Genomic DNA, 22021 nt, shown 5'->3' with positions numbered 1-22021 from the left:
AGTGAGTTGGCCGGCCTTTTCGAGCTCTGGCATAGTTTGAAAAATGAATGTGGCGAAGTGTGACGCACAAAATAATATATGCCAACCCAACTTGCCATTCTTCGTTCGCATTTCTCATACAGGGGGGAAGGATGGGACAGGGAAAGGACGACGTGAGAAGATACCGGAACTCTACTACTATAGGCACTACAACAGCTGCGGGTAAACTGAAGGCACGATACTGTACGTTTCTGCTATTTCTAAAATATAAACACCATGCAAATTTGTCAAGTGTACAACTGACGCAGGGCGTTCCTCGACCTTCCTCGACCTGCCAACATTCCTTACCCTCGGTAGTTGCTTAGTTTTTATTGGGTTCGACTGCTAATCACGAGGTCGCGGGATCAAATCCCAGCCACGGCAGCCGTATTTCTATGTGTGTGAAATGCGAAAACACCCGTTTACTTAGGGTTAGGCGCTCGTTAAAGAATCCCAAGTGGTCTTCGTGTGTTCTTCGAACGACAATCGTGCAGCCGCTAGCTACCAGGCGCCCATACACAAGAGAAGGTATGTGAAATAGGAGCTTCTTTCATGACACGTCTGTATGAAACATACATAGTGTGCCTAGATAATTGGTGCGCTTTCCTTGTTTTCCATCATTCCATTAATTTTCACCGCGACACCATGATGTGCTACTTAGTGTCACAATACTCCGGTGTCAGATGCCCCATACACTTATGTTGCCGTCTGTTCGCTCATGCCCAGGAACTGTAGCATCTCCACGCAGCGCTCTTAAAGAATGCGCTTTGTTTCCGTATAACGTCGGGAAGTAAACTTTGCTTTTTCGTTGCGCTCCTTGAACGCGTCATGCACGAGCTGTCAGTATCATCATCTCTTATTGTATCGTTCATCATATTCTGACACCATAAGGAACTTGTCGCAGAGCTCGCTCACAGGCTGCCAACAATCTTGTTCTATTATCTCCCGAGAGGCGCGGTTCGAGAGAAGGTGGTTGACCTAAAGTTTGCTGCGCAGACTCCGTTGTGATAATTCAGTGGGCGGGTACCTCTATTGAGGCAGTGCTTAACAACTCGCCAAGCTGCTATAGTTGCTACAAAGCCTACACAGGGCAGAAGGCACAGCACAGAAGGCGTTGAACGACGTTGTTGCGCTTTTTGAGAAAAAGTGGACTAAGTGAGAAACTTTGAGAAGTGTCGCGCGTCACATGATAATCGTTTACGCGTTTCCTTTTTATTTTCTCTCTTTTCTTGCTTGTGTCTCTTTCTGTCCTGTGTATTTCCGTTAACCCTTTACTCCAGCTCAAGGCAACCAGCGTGTCTACACTGTCTAACCATTCAGCTTTTTCTTTCTCTATCTCTATACAGGACAATTTAACCACAGATCTTCACCTATACTACGTCTCGCCAACTCCGTGCAGTGCAGCGAACGCCAAAGATCGTGTCAGCCAATCGATAACGAGAGCCGGCTGCGCGTTCTGAGAAAGAATGTGGGGGAGCCTCGCTCATTGGCCCGCACCAATGCTTCCGCGAAGTTTCCATTCAGCCGGCGTCGCGCAGAGGGAGATCGGGAGTGGACAGTGGAGGAACCGTTCTTCCGACTCTCTTCTCTGGATCGCTGACGCGGTCTATAGTGTTCTCTTCAATGCGCGGAATCGAGGCGGATGATAGGAATGCCTTACTGTGCGCCTTGAACACACTACCGCAGATATTATGCGTCAAGAATACTAGGTTTCATGTCCAATCTTATCCTGTTTGTTCACCGCAGTCACTTTCGCTTTTCCACCAGCGCAGCGCGTACTCGTAGCTAAAATCCATGAACTGAAACACTTGTTTCAAACAGCAAAAATAGAACGTGTTTTATTGAACAAGAGAAAAACTTAATGAGCTGTAATGTGAAACATTATGTACAGGTGTCCTCCGGTATATCAGATGGTTGATGTGTCGTTCGTTACCTGCAAAAAGAACAAATAACAAAGCATAAATATACAGCAGTAATAAGTAGTAGTAGTTATTATTTTGAAAAACGAATCAAGTTACGTCGATCGTTTTGTTCAAAAGTTATTGAGTGTAAATTCGCTCAAAATATTATATAGACTAATGACACATATGTCCTATTTCCGCACTGATATGTTTGTAATGACGTGTGTCATTTTTCCACTGGCGTGTTCACTACCCACGTAACAGTACGCGACGCTCTTGCCGTGCTATATTTTCACTGTGACAGTTACACAAGAACACGCTTCAATACCTCGAGAAAAGAGCATCTGGTCAGCGCACGCTTGTGAAATGACGCGTGAACCTTCTTCGCGCTTTCCTTCCCTTTTTTGCGTGTGTGTGCGTGTGCAACAGCCAGAAAGAGAGAAATGAATCACACCGTGTGTTCTATTACCGACCACCAGGAAGGTCGAGTAGCAGGAATTACCTGACAGATGTGAATGTTTTCTGATTCACGTGTAATTTAAAAAAAAAAGCTACAGAAATTTTCAGACTTGCCTACTAATAATGCATAAGCATTGTTTTGCTCGGCTGTCACGTCGTTTTTGCTTAGTTTTGCCTATTTGCTTTTCCTAGCTGATGCGCGTCTACCCATGGCAAAGAACGCTTAGGCCCCTTCAATGCAATCGTACCAGTTGAGCCGAAACTCCAGGCATGAGCGCGCCTCGACGGAGCAGAGCGGTCGGAAGGGAACGCCAGCATTATCGCGTGAGGCGCTGCGTGAGGGGAGAGTGCGTCGCCGCGATGTCATTTCGCCCTCGCTGTCGCTCTCGCAAGCCTGCGTTATGCTCGCATTCCTTGTCCGCGCAAGCTCTCGCCTGTGTTCTGACTGCGCCTCGGCAAGGCCCAATGAAAACGCGCCAAGCGTCTTAACGTGCTCACTTTGCCGCGAGGCCTTAATGACTCGAAGGACGCTCAGCAGCGTTCAAATGGACATTGGGACACTCCAAAATCTCAAGTTGGCCCACGCCCAAATTTCGAGTTGGCCCAACTGCACATTTCAGTTGTGCCAAGCCCAAATTTCAAGTAGGCCCACCCCGAAATATAGGTTGGCCCATCCCCAAATGTAAGTTGGCCCACCCCCAAATTTCATTTGGGCCACCCCTCCCCCTCCCCAAATTTAAAGTTGACCCACCCCTAAATTTAATTTGGCCCACCCCCAGATTTCAACTTGGCCCATCCCCAAATTTAAGTAGGCCCACCCCCAAATTTAACTTGGCCTACCCACAGATTTAACTTGGCCTAACCACAAATTTCAAGTTGGCCCACCCCCAAATTTAAGGCGACCCACCCCGAAATTTCAAGTTGGCCCACACCCAAATTTATGTTGGCCCACCTCCAAATTTCAAGTTGACCCAACCCCAAACTTCAGTTGGCTCACCCTTACTATAAGCTTCCCCATGTATTTTCTGAGGAGCACTATGGGTATTTAATTTTTTTTGCTTTAAATTGCTCCTTCTCGCTTACAAGTTTCCAATCATCTACATATAGACTATCATAACGATTAAATGTCTTAACTTTGCAAATTACGCATTTTTGTGCAGATATTGAGGCATTATACTTTTTGCGTGACAGGGTTGGGGAGCTCGCCAAAGAATGCTTACGCATTAAAAAGCAACAATAAATAGTCCTGCTTATGTAAGATCAAGTCCCGGAATCGGGGGCACGAATGACAGCTCACTGAAAACAGATGTGATTTAAATAGGAAAACGCAGTTTTCGCGAATAGCTGCAGTCGCACAGGTAACGAAGATGAAATTGCCACAACAATTTGCGTCTTTAGGTTGAACAGCACACCACGCATTCACAAGCTCGGTATTTTACGGTTGAATTCCCTTTCTGAGAAACATGCGAAGATCGACTTATTATGATCCATAGATCTAACGAAAATTGGGAATATTTTTGTTCACGAAAAGCAATAATTGTGGAAATAAACTTCTATGTAACTTGGCGATTCCAAAGAGCTGTATACTGTAGTTTAGGGTTTTGTCTTATGTCTATCTAAAGCGCCATGTACATCGAGAATGTGTCCGGAAATCACAGTTTTCATAACACCGTGTCAAAATCGAACATAGAAGTGTTCCTACATATAAAGGACTAAGCGTGTCCATGCTCAGAAGTGCCTATGGAAGCAGCGTATCAGCTACTGAGACTGTCAATTAAATTTTGAAGAGGAGTTTTTCTTTCTTCCTTTCTTTCTTTCTTTCTTTCTTTCTTTCTTTTACTTTTTTTTTTCGAATCCTCCCGGACTTTCCTGGCCGTGGCTGTTAGGTGCTGCTCCTGTCTTGCCCAATAGCTCACAGCTAAAAAAATGGTAGGCGACCCTAATCTTTGACTTACGTGTCTCTTAGTGGCACTCGCACCTCGGCGTTGGTGTTCTTTACGTTAACTTTAGGCGAACGCAAGGCACGAACTGAACTCGGAGGCAACTGTTTTCCATTAGTTAGTCCGTTAAGTACCATGCCACCTTATTGTGTGTGACATCATTAGTGAGGTCATTACATCCGCTTTCTACTTCCGGGTTTCCAGGAATTTCGCAAAAGTCGTGCTGACGTGACGGGTCTCTAAAGTCCGCGACTCTGTGCTTTGGAGTGCAGTAATCGGGGATTTCTAATTAATTCTAATTATTCCGGAGGCTACACTAACTCGTAACTATCCTTATATGTACTCTGGTATCATATCGATAATGAAACCCAGGAATTTTGTACTGTATCCTATTATTATTCTATTTTTGTTTTCGAATTTCGTCCCCGGTCGTCTCAGGAGGTGAACCGGAAGTGCTGCACAAGAAACAAGAGTGTCACTGGATGCCTGGGTTACCAAAAATTGAATTACGCACCCCGAGGATGGGACCTCGGTGCCCCAGCACAGCCGCCCGGTAATCGCACTTCTTCCAAAGCCAACCTCGAGATGATCGCGCGTCGCATTGCGCAGCGCGGGTGCGCCAGCTTGCGCCAAAGACGCAGAAACGAAATGGGCACATTTAGAGCATTCGAGTAACCGCTTCACGAAAACTTCGCTTCAGATAGATTCCAAAATGTGTGCGTTGGACCTGCACAATTTCTGTGATAGCAGGTGAACGCGAGTTCAGTGGCTCAATTCAGGGGTAGGTGCGCTCATCCGACCAGTCCGTCGTTGTGAGCAGCCCGTCGCCGATTAGCCAACGGATTGGTAGAACACAGTATAGTCAATGCCATTCTGCGTACTGCACCGAGAATTCCTCATATTGAAGGGTCTATCCAGCCACGTGGTGGTGAAGCGGGCGAACTGAACTAGGTGCTCCAAATTTCACGGTTATAGTGAAGATACAATCAACGCACTTGTGTTTTCACCCTCTAGTTCACAAGATTTGCTTTCCAGTTTATTCGCACGCAGTGTAGCGCTTAGGTTTCCGAACTGGAGGGTGTTCGTGAGACGTTGTATATAGAGAAAGCTGTCTCCATTTCTGCTGGCCATCAATCGTATAAAGCAGGTGCTGTACGGCGTACTGTGCAACCGACTATTACGCGCAATACGCGAGTCCGTAAACCACTCTTTAATTGAGTTTCACATCATTACATTAACAGGAAGAGGAGAAATAGACGGAGAGACAGGGAGGTTAATTGCATTAACAGATCCCCCGTACATTATGACGGGGACGACAAATAAGATAAAAGTAACAAAAGGTTTATATGCAGTCTGTTTGCAGATGAATGAATGAAAGTAGCCAATATGGCCACAGGGCATTCACTGCTCGCAGCGGTGCGCCGATCGTCGTCTTCAACCCCCTGGCAGCTGTTGCTCTCTTTGCCACAACTAAACGGCTCCTAACGATACACTTCTATCATACTTCAAATACTTTTCATTACTTAACATTTCAAAAAGCAGGAAAACTGGCTGCCATCAAAAATTTCGAAAAATAATGCAAGCGATAAGCGTATACGTTCCATGGTATATGCAAGAATAAAAAGAGTTTAGCGCGGTTTACTATTGTCAAGCGTCTTCTTCTGCGACATAAACTAGCATATGCGTGCTCCACATGCGCACACCGTGCCTGTACGAGTTTGCGTCGCAGTCAGTGCTTTATTAGAGCTGAGTTCTTATAGAAAAATTAAATGAGCGCACTAAGCAATAGCTCACTGCGTGGGTGACAGTCTCCATGCATACAAGAAAGATAGGCATGGCAACTACATCGGTTTCACTGGTCGAGTAAGCCTTCACGTCGCAGGGAGATTAGACGCAAGACAATGTAACCCACATAGAGCGACTCACGGATGTATAGCGGACTCTAAACGAGAGCATCATCATTCCATATCGTAAGTGCAGCAATTACGCACTGAGGCGTCGTGACAAGGCATCGTGGTAGATACCTAAAGCACTCTCGCGTACAAATCTTGAAAGGCGAACGAGGAAATGTTATACATAGAACATTAGAAATAACTGCTCTTGGCTTGTGATTACGTGCTAAGCCTTCTTACACGTACGGAAATATCCAAAGTGCTATCATAGGAAATATCCAAAGTGCTATCAGAATGAGCGTCACACATGCGCGAGAGCTACATCTGTCAGCACCAAACAGCGGAAACACGCGCACTTACGCCGAGGAAGTGTAGGGAGGGCCAGCTCCCGTAGTGTCAGTGCCACCCGTGGGCCAAGCTGACGGGCACGCCGACGGGAACGCCGTAGGAGCTATGGGCCAACTTGTAGGTCTTGATGGATCCGCCGCCAAAGCCGCTGCCACCACCGTAGCCGCCGCCGTGGCCCAGAAGGAAGGCACCGCCACCGCCTCCGCCACCTCCGCCACGACCCAGGCCGTGGCCCAGCATCACACTGCCACTGAACACGGGCACACTGACGGCACGGTACAGACCTGGCGAACAAGGAAAGGGAGCCAAACGACGCGCAGTGCCTGTAAGCCTCTCGCCTCGCAGCGAAGTCGCCTCACAGCGTTGGTCGACCATCCGGCCATGCGCGGCCACAGTGCCAACCATAACGCTCATTTGGCCGTATCAAAGACTGAAGGCGGTCCCCTGACAGCGTGTCACGATTGCGTCTCTTCTTTCCCGCTTTTCCTCCACGGCGTGTCATTGAAACTGGGTGTTCTAGGTTAGCATTTTCTATTTCATCCTTTCCACCCTTCGTCTTAGGCTCACACGCGGCTCGGAGGCCGTCACTCCGTCGTTATTCTCGGTATTGGCCACTCAGCGCGACGCATAATAATAATAATAACAATAATAATAAAAAAAGATAATAGAAAATTAAATGGAACCTTTCGAAATACTAATTAAACTTCCCTTCCTGATGGCATTAATGGCCCAGCACCGCTCCTACAGAATGATGCGCATCAGTGAATCTCAAGAAGGTTTCGCGTTCTGAATTAAACTCGCTAGTAGATTAGGGGCCATATTTACGACTCCTTCCCACTCACGAGTAGTTTTCTTTAGCCGGCGCTTTCACTACTGGCAGGAGCCCGTTTTGCTAACCGCTCTTGTGTACCAACGATGCCTTTGTAGGCATGTGCAAATTTGCTTACGCTAAGTTTCTGTTCACGAGTGCACGCACCTCAGCGTAGGTTAAATAAAGGGTTTTTTTTTCTTTATGCAGAAGCGCGCTCAAGCTCCAATGTCGCGCGATACATCAACAGTCGGGGCGACTACGAAGCGGCCGTCACCCGTTCGACTACCACGTGTGCCGCTGTCTTCGGGGATCCGCTTCCACCTCGGATTACGCAGGCCATACTGGCCCGTACCTTTGCCCCCTCCCCCGCCACCGCTGGGGAGTCCGTAGTGTCCGCTAAACCTCAGCAGCTGCTCGAAGACGTTGCCCGCGTAGCCGAGGTAGTGGCCTGCATTGCCCATGCTATGGAGGACGGGCTTGGAGGCCGCGACAGCCACGGCGCCTCCCCCGTAGCCGCCGCCGCCGCCGCCGGCTTCGGTGTGGGCTAGGGCCCACAGCAGGCACAAGGCAGACAGTGCCTGCGGTAGAGAATAGTGGTCGGGCCCTTAAACCAACGGCGAAAGAAGGGAATAGAAACAGAGAGACGTATGCACACACTACAAGTTGCTCGCTTCTAATGCTTTATTCAGACGACGAGCCAGTGGACGTCTCTTGGTCCATAGACCAGGAGCCATATCAGCTCGCGTTTCCGATCTCAGGGGGCCGTTTCAGGTCCGCAGTTCACGCCGTCTAGAAATATAGGCGCCTTTTTTTTCTGGCGGTGGGTCCACGTATTCATTTATTTATTTATTGACTACTGCAGGACATGGAATGTCCAAGCAGGAGAAGCAAGAAATAGAGACGGAATAAAAATATAGACAGAGCTAGAGAGTGGATTCTAAGGTTTCAAGAGAGGGACACCATTAACGTGGAAGCGCATTCGATTCTTCAATTGTTAAAGGAAATACGGAATAAAAAAAAATTGTGGGGTTTTACGTGCCAAAACCACTTTGTGATTATGAGGCACGCCGTAGGGGGGGACTCCGGAAATTTGGACCACCTGGGGTTCTTTAACGTGCACCTAAATCAAAGTACACGGGTGTTTTCGCATTTCGCCCCTATCTACGGAATAAAAGTATAGGGATGAGCGTGACGGGTTTGTCGGGTTGTTACCATGTTTATGGCGTTTTGTTTTTCTTGTTCTTACTTAGAACACTTTATTTTTTAAGAAATGCTACAAAATTTACTCGAACTACGTCAACACAGATCGATTGTATCCCCGGGCTGACATCATTTGACAGAAAAAACCTACTTATTTTGCTAATTACAATAGTTACTTACTTATTTCGCTAATTAAAATAATTACTTAACTTATTGGTATCGTTCGCAAGAGCGCGCTTTACCGTTCGGGGGCTTCCTTGGCTAACTATATGCCCGACAACTCAGTTGGCTAGAATCTTCAGCCACGAACATCATTAGCGTAAGAAATATTTTTTGTGTGTGTGTGTGTGAGTACGGGCCGCGCTCTTTTAATCCAGCGGGTGGATGCGTGCACAGGCTGAACCACGCGTCATCTGTCCGGTTGGACCGGCCCAAGTCATGGCCCACTGTCCGGGTCACCTAGGAGGGCCCGATAACATGTCTCGATTATTTTATTACAATGGCGCTCACTTCGAGATTTCACCCATTTGGACTGGAAGTATCGCACGTTCCTCTGACGAAAAAAATGGGTCGATCCCGAAGGCGGTGCAGTCTAACACAACGTCTCAAAGCGCTCGCTGCCCCGAGGTATAGGAATGCGAGCAACTGGCACGTAAGGAACATGCCAGACGATGCAACGAGCTACTTTGGCACGAGAGAAACATGCGTGCGACCTTGGCCTAGTGCCTCGATCACGGCCTAGTGGCGCTACCTGTCTGGGATGCCCATTAGGTTGTCTTTATTCGTACACACGTTCTTTTTCCTTTTTTTTTTACGTTCACGTTCTGACTTGCAGAAACCTGGAAATAAAGAGAAAAGGAAAGCCATCGTGACTTAGTGGTTAAAGCACTGAGCTGCTGTGTTAGAAGGCAGAGGTTCAACTCCACCATTGATCGCGCATTTATTTTATAACAGTATTGGCGAACTTCACCCGCTTTTGGGTTATCTATAGTAGAAAACTCAAACGTACGCGAATGCGTCACAGTGTGCACGAATTCGCGGGTTTGTAAGATATGCAAAGCATACAGAAACGTCGGTTTGATAAATGAGAGAGTGCAAGGTGACACACGCGCGCACGCCTGTATCGACACGTCAAAGAAACCGCATTATAAGCATGGCATGTACTTAGAGAGTTACGGGTGCCAAGTTCCTGGCCTATAAGTTTGTTATTTAATATTTTTTTTGCACTTGATATTGTAGTAGCCGCAAGCATGTTTCCTTCAACATCTCCATTTGATTTCTAGTTAGGGCATAGGTGGAGCAAGTGCTTGCACTGAAATGCCTCGCGAAGAGCGACGACATTTGTAATTCTCTTGTTCATAGCTTTGTATTTGATACGGCACTGTGCGCCGATGAACTGTGGACAGCACCGACCGGCAGCGACGCACGAAAGAAAAGGGTAAAGTTGTCACCTTTATGAACGTGATCACCTAAATTATCATTGGGTTGGTATAAGGCGTACCAGGGTCGCTTATTTTCACGAGGGGGTTCAAAGTATAACCAATTTAGGCAGCATCTGATATCGTATGAAAGATAGCTGCAGCCTTCTTACCAGTGAGGAGCGCTTAATACGAAAGCCTTTCACGCAGCCGATCATTTTCAAATCACCAGCGACTGTATACACATGTGTACAGTGTGTCCCAGCTAATGTTAGCCAAACTGTTCATCAAAAAAAAAGATTAAAAAAAAACAAAGTGCAAGATACAGTTATAAGACTTACGGTGTTTGGACTCCAGAATTCCGATACCCGAACTCCACTGGTCTTGAAATCGCACCTTGCACCGTGTTTTGGCTTAGAGCTTGGCTAACGTTAGCTGGAACCTAAGATACTGCTCAGCCTCCTGGCCTTCGCGAGGGAGACAAGCGTCACCCACCGTATCTAAGCCTGAGAAGGAGTCGGCTTCACTGTAAAATGTACCCTTTTTCTAATCCCCTTGTTCTCAATAAGTAAGCCAAGTGTCATCCTTATTTGAATAAACGTTCATTCATTTATTCATCATTTTCTTGCTGAGAACCGATAATTTAAACCCAACACACACACACACACACACACACATATATATATATATATATATATATATATATATATATATATATATATATATATATATATATATATATATATATATATATATATATATATATATATATATATATATATATATATATATATACTTTTTGTTTGTGTGGTTTGTTGTGGGGTGTGGTTAATGTGGTTAATGAATAACCTGTGAGAGGGGCTGATCAGTTCTGGCGAGTTAACGCTAGACCTGAATAACTTTCCTAAGTATTCGTAGTGTGTACGCAAAGCCGCCAGCATACTTGCTGCTACAGCTACCCGGTATGACAGTTTAGCTTACAGAATTTACCCTGTTTTTCTCTTTTTTTATGTGGCTTAATGCCCAAAAGCTACACCTAGGCTATGAAAAGAGACGTGAAGAGCATGATGTCCCGGAATTACTTTTATGCAATTAACGTGACATTACCATGGAGCATTTCTTGACCAAGAATTTAAAGAACAGTTCGAATCGCCGTACAATCGCCTCACGAAGTGCAACGTGCCTTCACAATAAAAATACTTTGATGTTAACAGTTGCTAAAGCATAGGTAAGAAAACTTTACATTTACATGGCCATTTCTCACATTTAGTTCGACTGTTGGCGCCCCTGTAATAGTAGCTGTTATGTTACGTCACAAGACAGCATGACTACGCAGAAGCAAATTATCTGAAATGTACTGCTTCGTGCAGAAAATGACGATCAACTGCGTCATTAGCTCATCAGTGCACATAGCTGCGTTACGTTCTCGAGCTGTTCTGATATGCCACCATTCGTCATGATGATGACGCACACGAGGAGGGCGCGGAATTTTGAATGCTCCAAGTTTTCAAACGTACAACGCCCCATTTCCATAAAACTTGCCTCAAGATGTGTGCGATGGGTTTGGCATCACGCAAGTGTTGACGTCATTAAATCTTTAACTAAATTTAACTATTTTTTCAGTCACCTAAGCTGATTATGATTACGCATGATCATTTCTATGGCATGGCACGGGTGTAGCTGCACTCTTTAGTTTGCTGATTTTCCTTGACGGGCCCTTTTTTTCTGTTGTTATGGTTGGGGGAGGGTGGGGGGTTGTTGCAAAGTTTTACAGATCGCACCAAGTACCCGTTTGACTTATGTCGTTGTTACTGTGTTCTCACGAGAGTGCCTCTTTTACGTGCTCCGGCACTCGGGCTCGTACTTAAGAATACATGCTGAATTTCAATTCCTAAGCATTTCCTTTGATGGGATGGTAACAGATATAGGTGAACGTTTGTGGCTAGTTGGTGGGTCATCCTCAATGTATCTACAGCGCAAGGCTAAACGGGGACAGACAAAACAACAGCAGAGGGAAAGGAAAATGCAAGAAAGGGAGAAGGCAGGGATGTTAACCAGAAATGTGTCTGGTTGACTATGCTACACGGGGACGGGAAAGGGGGAATAGAAAGATGAGAACGAGAGCTAGAGGAAGGAAAGACGTGGTGACAAGAAACAGCGTCAAGCAGGTTCTGCTTGAGGTGACACTTCTGCTAAGTGTGTTTACGCGGTCAGTTAGCACTGCAGCGTTGTACGCGTTCTTTCTTGTCTCTGTCCATGTTTAGCCTTGCACTGTAACTGCACTCAGGTTGTAGGTGGCCTAGTTTTTGTGCACGATCCATTCATGTGTGATAAGGTAGCGCATTGCTGGCGGAAATGCTGTTACTCCTACGTAATGTCAAGAACTGGGAAGAACGAGCACAATTTTTCTTTGTTCTTCCTTTGATTCGTTTGTATTCCGTTAAAATAACTAATGCGATGTTTAAAATTTTTTAAACAGGGTTGAAGTACCTCAGACAGGCTGGCCAACGTTTCGATAGGTGGACCTATCTTCGTCAAAGGCGGCCTCGTCATCCTCGGCGTGTTAGTTTTAAAGGGTTAGTGCAGTGACGTCACGTGCGGGTGTTGTCGCTGGCGGCTGGTTTTAAAGAGAGAGATTACAAGAGGGAACAGGCGCTGTCGTCCGACGTCTGTGAGCCTCATTCTCAAGACGAGGGGACAAGAGCGTGAGAGTGGGCACGCGGGGAGGAAAGAAAAGAAATAGAAGCAGAAAAAAGGGGAAAAAAAGGAAAAAAAGGAGGGGGGAGCCAGGGCCGTACCAAGACACCACAAAGGGGGGGGGGGTGAAAGAAAAAGAAAGAGAAAAATGAAATCTTTAAGAAATACGGGGGCTTGGGAGCGTGTTGGGGATGCGAAAGGTTAGGAGGTATTCAGGGGGAGTCGTTGGCGGCATGTTTTTGAGGCATTAGAACGGCCGGTCAAGCAATAGGTCGAGTAATTTTGAAATAGTTAAGGTGGCGACGAGGAGTCTGCGGTGCAATGTGTGGGGTGACTGAAAGGCAGCGGCATGGTCTTTCAAGGGGCACTGCCCCACGCGCTTAACGTAGGTGTCGTTACGGCGGCATCCAGAAGGCGATACTCTGGGTTGAGGCGCCGAAAAAGGCATATTGACTTCGGAATGTGTTGTCGAGGGGGTTTCAAAAAAAAACACTAAAAAAGGGGGGCAGGGGGAAGGGGGCGGGGGCGAAATCGGTATAGCAAACAGGAGGGTGACGCGTGCAGGAGCGGGCGCGGGCAAGTGTACATGGAAGAAGGGGATCGTACAGTTGGTATAGACGTAAAATCCTGAAAGAGTACATTAAATTGAGTAGTAGGCAGGAAATTTTTTTTCTTTTTTTTTCCCCTCCGAAATGAAAGAGTAGGTGAGGTTAAGAATTAAAGTTGGCTGGTGGCCTAATGTGTTTTCTGTATTGGTTGATGATATGAGAGTTTCAGATTTAAGTTACAGCTTTTAAAGATTCTAAGTTGCCGCGTGCCAAATTAATTCCTGTCGGGTTTAGGCAATTAAACTTGTGTATGAGGTATGATTCCGTGTACTTCCTTTCGCGAGGGGAACGGAAATTTGTTTGTAGTATATAGAGCCTTGCTTTGTCAAACATATGTCCATGTTCATTAAAGTGGCTGGCTACTGCTTTGGGTAAATTGTGTTTTGTGTCCGCGCGGTGGCCATTGAGTCTTGTATTGATTTGTTGTCCGGTCTCACCTATGTATTGTTTGCTACAAGAGGCGCATTCTAGACAGTAGACTACATTGCTTGATGTGCAGGTGAAAGCCGAAGTTACCTTGTGTGTGTAATTCGACGCTGTACTTTTTACTGTAGTAGTGGATTGAATGTGTTTGCATGTAGAGCACCTGGGGCGACCACAGGGATTGGTTCCCAACTTCTTCTTTTTCTGTAGTTTGGCGTGCACAAGAACATCTTTAAAATTATTGTTGCGTCTGTAGGCCACTCTGGGAGGGTCGGGAAAAATCTTCTTAAGTTTCTGGTTGCTGGTGAGAATCGGGTAGTATTTACTTAGGATGTTATTCACGTTTGGGAGTGCGTTTGATAATTTAGTAGTAAGAAGAGGCGTTGTTGTTCTTGTGATCTTCGGGCGGGGCTTGAGGACCTCGGCTCGATCAAGTTTGGTTGCAGCGATGTAAGCTGTTTGAAGGTCACTGTTTGGGTGGTTCCTGTTTGATAGCGTTTCTGATGTTTAGGCAGCTGTCAAGCCTCTCGCTACACAAACGGAAGCAGGCGAGTGCCACAAAGAGCTTTAAATGCTTTCGTCTGTTTTCACCACAAGAGAAACTGAACGGCTCACAGAGTTACACTCCCTATTTGTAACTTAGCGTAGAAAGAGAGAAGAAGAAGTGAAACAAATATCAAGAAGGTAAACAAATGGGAATGTTCAGTTTTGGTATCTCGCACGGAGAATGGAAAAATGAAGGGTAAAACAGTAAAGGAAGAAAGATAACACAACGTCACCCACGTGAATACAACACAGCAGCGAGAAGAAGAAAAGCTTAACTGTGCACTTGTTAACATTAGCCATCTGTTCGAAGAAAGCGCAGCATCTTCTGTGCTTGCAATCGACTATAGGACGAGGGGAGTGCTTCGCTATAATGAAGCACTCTTCATTCGCCATCTGATGATCACCCGAATGGATGTCAATCCCATGGTCTGTCGTAGCATTTTATAGTATACTGCTGAACTTTCAAATTCATTCTTAAAAGGTGCTTTACCGAGGCAAGTAGTGGTCAAACGCAATAATATAGATGTACGCACGGCGAAGTCATTGCGTTTGCTCGTTTTATTTTGCGTATACAAGTGTAGACATGTTTATGGTCCTAATGAATATTGGTTGCGAAGAACTGCTCTGAAGAATTATAAGTCCTTCGCAGGACCCACATTGTGGCACTGCGGCAGCATAGTCTTTGCCAGGTAATTGAGCCGCGTAAAAGAGTATATACGAACTAGTTCCTTCTGTATTAATTAACTGGTGTCACAACAATGCCAGAGTCTGTGTTACGCACTTGACGATGATGATAAGGACGGTATTTAGGAACTCGCGCCAGACGTTCTTCGACAATGACAAGCCCGTGTTGCAAGATCGTTATTGTGCACGCGTGGCAAAAAAATTATGCATTTATAGTATTGCATTTCCTGCGGCTTTCTCTCTTTATTCGTCTTCTTTTTCCGGATAAATCAGCTACAAAATTTTGCTGTGGCACTCCCGCGAAATACAATTCACGACCGTGTTCTGATCGCCGGATGCCCTGGATGCTTTTCACTTTACTTCTTTTGTGTACTTATCTGGCAAATGCGCGCCCGTTTCGTTTGATGTCGCATTCAGGGGCGCGATGGGAGATTGTTGTTGGAAACGCGCGTTCAGTTTTGCTTTCAGTTTCGCCTCACGCGATTGGACGCAAACTGAACGCGCGTTTCGAACAAGGACCTCCGATCGCGCCCCGGGCTTCCAAAGCTGCTCACGCGATCTATTCTATGGCAGGGTAAGCGAATCTCTCTGATCGAATTTCGGGACCCTGTAACAATTTTGTAGGGGCCCGAAAAGTGTAAAAATGCAATGTACCCTAAAAAGACGACAGCAAACTTCAACTTCAGTGCTAGGCTGGCACGCCAGTTATGCTCCAGTTGATCTGCTCAGGAGAACGCAAGCAGTGGAAGAGTGCCTGGACTACGGTCTACTGACAAATTCGGGCACGCGACGCGGCGTGAATGGGCTACCACGGCGGCAGCATCGCGGCCCCGGCGTGAATGGCGGCCGATTCGAGGAGAAGCGCCACGGGCAGCCATGGTCCAGCGCGGTGCGGGCCGTCGTCTACACAATAAAGCGCGTCTTGTCGGCAGCGCAATCTCTGGCCGATTGAGGCCGTGATATTCAGTCCGTTCGTGACAGGCTGTTTGCGAACGCCGTTCGGCGCGTTGCATCCCGATAGGCATAGCTCCGCATGACCGGCGATACTCCTCAATAATAGACGCCGCGGTCACGGTATCACTCTAAATGGCACATTTGGACGCCAAGCAGGCGCACCGCGAGCCATCGCTCCGCTGGGCGGCTGACAGGCTGGCGGCGATTGCCTCCACAGCTGCTTCGGAGCGGGACGCAAGGTGTGCGCTCCCACATGCTCCAAAGGGAGAACTCGTTTCGGGTTCCAGCGCGGCATCCATTGCACGGCTCGTTCGAACACCTCGCTGCCAACAGCGAGCAGTAACGAACCAACGCGAAAGGGGGAGAGGATTGGGGAGGGGAGTAGGGTGAGGGAGGCACTACTAAACAGCGAGGAGTGTATCTGCATAAGATTCGCTGGTCCACGAATAACCCAAATTCAAGACCTCGCAAAAGAGGGGAGGAAGCGAAGGCCAGGCTGTAAGGCGACGTTCAACGGCGAGAGGTTCGGAGGGGGGGGGGGGGGGGGGGGGGGGACCCGGCTGTCCAATTCCCGACTTTCCGCTACGCCCCTCTTTCACAGGCGCGCGCGTGGTAGTACGCGATGCAGGAGTCGCTGACCCTGCGTGATTGGCGTTTCGCCGGCCTTCACCTTGGCGATGCCGAAAGAGAACGCGCCACCATCATATTTTTCTATCACCGCGATCCGGCTATACCCCGGCCAATGCGCGTTGGAGAGAGGGTGGCAAACCGGCGCTTTTCTCTGGTGCGCCCGAGGCAGTGGCCGCCGCGTGGAGGTGGTTGTTGCAGCGGGAAGAGGAACAGCATCGAGCACGCGCCGGCCGTCCTTATTCCAAGACCAGAAAAGAAGAACCATGGCGCGCTTTCGTTTTTCGTTTCTCGCTGCAGGCTGCCGCGCATTCCTAACGCTTTGCGGCGGGCAATTTTCGCCGACGACCCCTCGAGGAACCTTTCAAGTCGTCTTGTTTGCTTTTTCCGCCTCCTTCTTTTTGTGCTTTTTGCTTTGCTGCTTTCTTTTGCTTGCTCCGAGATGCCCCTCGCATTGCCTGTTCAGCGGTGGCTGTTATCGCTTTTGCACTTCCTCGGCGACGAGATGCTTTTATAACAAGCCGTATTTTGCTTTTTTTTTTCGGGGAATGAGAATACCGATCTCTCTTTACTGCTCCATATATTGTTTTTTTGTTTCCTTGTTTGCTTCCAAGAGTGGCTCGTGCCCACTATGGTGGATCGGCCAAGAATCGGGTGAGTTAAGAAAATAATTAGTCGAGTCTAAAAAGAGACTCTCTAGATTGTGCCTATAGCTTCTTTCCCTTTGCCAGCTTGTTTATGAGGTAAAAGACACAAAGTGTCGGGACAGAGGGATAGAAGGGAAGGTTTTTTTCGATGCCTTTATTTTCGTCATTGTTTTTGTTTCTTATGAGCATAACCAACAGTCCCATTGCTGGTTTAACTTTACTCACGCTGACTCCTCCTCCCCCAACTTCTTTCCATCGTTCTTTTAAAGCGTGTTCAGCATCTTGTCATTGGAGCTACGCGTAAAATGCTGGCATTATCACAGGTTGTAGCGTCTTTCAGCGTGAACTTTAAATTGACTTTCTTTGGCTGCCTCCATCAAAGATCAATTGTTTAGTTCTTGAAAAGTGCTGTGAGAGCTGCAGACGTTCAGCGTTAGCTACGAAAGCGAAGTAAACTGAAGCCATATAAAAAAACAACCAGTTTTATTAATAAGAAGTGACTGTTGTCTTCCAGCTTCATATTATGAGGCTAATTGTTTGCAAAATAAAGCCTCTTCTTTGTCATTCGAGGCATCAAAGGGTCCTAGGCATAGAGTTTCATAATAGTATAACTAGAGGGAAATCTGGCGCTGCGATCGTTCAACCATCATGGGAATGATGGGAAGTACAGGCTTCGGGTTGGCATTCTGACGACTGGCGAAATTGTCTACAAGTATTTTTTTGGCAGTTTTGGTTTTGCTCCAAGCGCAATTGCTATAACCCGCAGTGGGACGGCGCGACGCAAAGCTCTCTGCCCTCGTTATGTTGCTCAAAGTGGCCATAGCGCGCTGGGCCAGCGGCTGGGACGATGTTTGTGTCGTGGTGTGGTGTCGAAGCCCTGACGAGAAAGCGACGGCATCGTAAGCGTTGAAAGAACATGTTTTGACCGTTTGGACCTTGGTTTAGTGTGTTAGGTTGGCGCATTGCTCATTTATGTGCTCATTGAAAAGGACTTTGAGAACACAAACGTACTTGTGGTAGGAAAGGTTGCTGCCTCCTGGCTGTAGTCTAGTTTCGCAAAATGTGTAAGTACAAAACCACGTCATAACGCTTCGGAAGCGGTACGTCAATATAAAATATGATGAAGCATACTCGTAGGAGGCCACTAGAGTCCTGTGCACTGTAACAGATGTGCTTAAACGTACTTGAAGTTGTTCAGCAATCGTGACAGCCGACGCAGCCTTTCGAAAGAGCGAGAGAGTTCGCAAGTGCCTGTCGTCTGCGAGAAAAGTCTCGCGTTTGCAGCGAGCAGGCATCGTAGCAGACGACACTTGTAGCATTCCTCTCAAGGGCGCAACACTTTCTCACTATACAAAAGCTTAATTTCCATAAATAATTGATGAGTATTTTTATATAAGTAAATGTACGGTTCTTATTGCTGTTGTAAAAATAAATACATAATTATTCTCTGGCGTTAAATCGGGAACAGAATCGCACAAAAATGCATACCCTGGTGTGCCCTGGTGATAAACCATAGTAAACCGTGCTTCCATCTCAAAGTCATACAAAGTTTATGTAACGTATTGTACATTATATAACATACTGCAGAAATAAAATAGGATTTTACGCGATAATATTTAAGTATAGCTTCGTTTATTGCGCCGCAAGCAAACGCCACTAGTCTAAAGATCCAAGTCAATCCGAAGCCTTTACTTCCCATCATTCCCATGTAAGTTGAGGCACGCTCATGAAAGCCCCCGTAGACACTAGCGCCACATTCCCCTCTTCGGCATTTATTTAGAAACTCTATGGTCCTAGGTCACGGACGGCGTACTATAAATTTTGAATCGTGGTGATTCGAATATTTTAGTCTTGATCTTCGAGTAGCCTTAATGCCACACCCGTAGCATTAGGCGTTCTTTACTGAAGCATCCATTTTCCTGAAGATGCGCGCACAAAACTCTGGAATCACTACGTTGCTTGGAGGGCTCGTACGGTTAGTTACGCTCCAAGAAACGTGATCTGAGCACATTTTATCAACTTGTAGACCACGACACAGCCTTACTATCAGCTTAAGTTGAAGCGCGAACAGAAAAGAGCAAGGCTGATAGCAACTACTTTTACATGCAATTACATGGGATGGCGACTTTGAAGCGCTCTGTAGTCGGCGTAGTCTTAAATGTACATTTTGGAGCCTGAATCAAGCAACTATTACAAATGTAAGCATATGTAGAAGCTCAACAATGTATATTAGTAGTTTTGGACTTATTCGCATTTGAATATAAGCTGGTAGAAGGCCAACGCTCCGGACGGCGCGGACGACACGAAACCGAGGAACGAGCTGAGAAAAGCTAACGTTTTAAATGGTAAAAATTAAAAGGACACCCAGGCAGGCAGCTGACCAGTCCAGGCGGCTAACCCTAGCTGCCTGCATGAAACACATGCAACAATTAACCAACGATATATAAAGCAGCGCATGACGAAGTTGAAAATCCCAGGATGGTGCTGGAATTACGTTTATTCATGATAACATATATATTATCTATAGCGCGTACACTGTTTAATCTGCACTGAGCACGTAGCATACGTACACACCCATGCCGTGAATAAAACCTGGCACGCACAATACAAATTCCAATACATATTAGCTCAAAATGTAAACTCTGGAGTGAATTAAGAAGATTAAAAGTTTGGGCAACTGTTATGCTATAAATGTAAGGATTGCACACCAAGAGCCGATGTTCCATTGAGAAGCAGTAAAAAAATCTGTTGAAGATAAGCACGAGAACACGCGCAGTAAAAATAAAAACCAAGAAGTTATGCAGATCCCACGCACTGTGGGAATCAACGTAATGCGAAGCGTTTTGCAGCTAGCTGGCTATCTACCATCGTTTCGGGTTCCGCAAAGTGTTACTGCATGGATGGCTCAACGTGTCCGTGTAACGCAATCGATTATGTGAGCGACGCGAGCGTGCGCGTGGCGACAACGGCAGTGTAACGGAACGACGACGGCGATGACGAATGGGGCATTGCACTGAGGCGACGACACATTACACATTGCAAGCTGTTCATTTACGGTTGATCCCGAAAGGGGTGCATCCTCCCGTGGTGTCAGCGCTGGCTGCCACAGGGGAGGATTGGGAAACTGGTGGCTGCTGTGGGACGTGTCAACGGTCTCAAGGCGTTAGCTTGCATGAGTGAATCAGCCTCTTGGGCTGGGGTATCTTGGTTCAAATCGCAACAAAATAATAATATTTGGGGTTTTACGTGCCAAAACCACTTTCTGATTATGAGGCACGCCGTAGTGGAGGACTCCGGAAATTTTGACCACCTGGGGTTCTTTAACGTGCACCTAAATCTAAACACACGGGTGTTTTCGCATTTCGCCCCCATCGAAATGCGGCCGCCGTGGCCGGGATTCGATCCCGCGACCTCGTGCTCAGCAGCCCAACACCATAGCCACTGAGCAACCACGGCGGGTCAAATCGCAACATCAGACACGTGATCCTATATTGAAGAAGATTCAGACGGGTAGAGGCAGGCACCCGCCTATACAGTGGAGTGCCTAACAAGCAAAGTATGTTTCAAATGAAAGAGCGCCCAGAAATGAATGCGAAGTATTGCGCGAGGACTAATCAAAATGTAAGTATTGCGCAGCAAAACGCTACCATAGGCTGAGACTTGACTTTTTCCCGGTTGGTGACGCTTATAATCCGCTCATTACCGCCGCTCTATGGTAGCAAGGAAAGAAAATACCGCGTGATGCATGATATATCGCAGAATACTAATGTTAAACTTATATGATCGCTGAACCAAGTAACAACAAGACGCACGGTGTCTTTATTGTCTTAATAAATGATAAATTACAGCCCTCAATTCTTTAGCTAGAAAAAGATATTCCACTTGATTTCAAATACTTGTAAATGGAAGTTGTGCACACGACACTTGACAGTGACCATGAACCTCAGGTTTATATTATCTTTAAAGCTAAGCACATGTCAAAATGCCTGTTGGTTCAGGTTGCGCTTCATCTTACCAGGCTATTCGGATACCATTTAAATCATTCGTTTTCTGAATGAACACTTTGGTTATTCTTCTCTCAAACTTAAGTTTCATGTATATTGAAATGTCCTTACGCGGGCAAGCAATGGCACTTGCTCAACTGACCGCTTAAGTTTATTATTATTATTATTATTATTATTATTATTATTATTATTATTATTATTATTATTATTATTATTATTATTATTATTATTACTATTATTATTATTATTCTTAAAACACTCGTGGACTTCGCACCAAATCGCGTGAAGTTTTTTTCCAATGTCATTTCTACTTTTGCTATTTTTTGTTATTGCCGAAATGGTTCTGAAGTGAAGTTTGCCCTTTTGACTTTTTATAACCACGCTACAACGTATTCCGCAGTGACCGGGACTTCAGTGGATCTAAAAAAAAAGGTGGTGGCGCACTTATTGCTGTTGACAGTTCACTGAGACGTGTTCGGCGCAAAGAGAAAGTGTACAGGAGTCGATCTGGCTTGAAGTCAGTCTAGCGCGCTTTGAAAAATTGTGAATTGGAACTTTCTATGTACCGCCGAATATTTCCCCTGTCTTGTTTGATGCGGTCCTCTCTTCTATTGAAATTGTCGTATCTTCCCATAGCAAGCACCGGGTACTTCTTCTTGGTGATCTTAATGCACTTGGAATTGTTTGAAACACACTCAGATATTCTCATTGCAATCACTATGTACACTCTTAAAAAATTTACACCCTTTGGGGCTTATCTTGTCCCACAACGATAATCGTCATCTGTCTTGGCCGCATTTCTTGCTTTTAACGCTGCGAGCCCGGTACTTCCTAGTCACAAACG

General features: G+C 46.3%; 1 protein-coding gene across 1 annotated transcript in view; it reads right to left on the bottom strand.

Annotated features, from left to right (window-relative positions):
• Nucleotides 1-1826: 1826 nt before the first annotated feature.
• Nucleotides 1827-22021, bottom strand: part of LOC135911765 (uncharacterized) — a 31770-nt gene continuing 11575 nt past the window's right edge. Inside the window, exons 2-4 of the mRNA XM_065444108.1 lie at nt 7722-7947; nt 6571-6842; nt 1827-1951 (exon numbers count right to left, since the gene is read on the bottom strand). Coding sequence (XP_065300180.1) covers nt 6607-6842; nt 7722-7947 — 462 coding nt within the window. The 3' untranslated portion in view covers nt 1827-1951; nt 6571-6606. The remainder of the gene's footprint in view (nt 1952-6570; nt 6843-7721; nt 7948-22021) is intronic.

Source organism: Dermacentor albipictus, chromosome 1 (assembly GCF_038994185.2).
Source record: "Dermacentor albipictus isolate Rhodes 1998 colony chromosome 1, USDA_Dalb.pri_finalv2, whole genome shotgun sequence".
In the NCBI taxonomy this organism is placed as follows: domain Eukaryota; kingdom Metazoa; phylum Arthropoda; class Arachnida; order Ixodida; family Ixodidae; genus Dermacentor; species Dermacentor albipictus.
The sequence above is the reverse complement of the archived record's forward strand: the minus strand, read 5'-3'. Positions and strand labels throughout refer to the sequence as shown.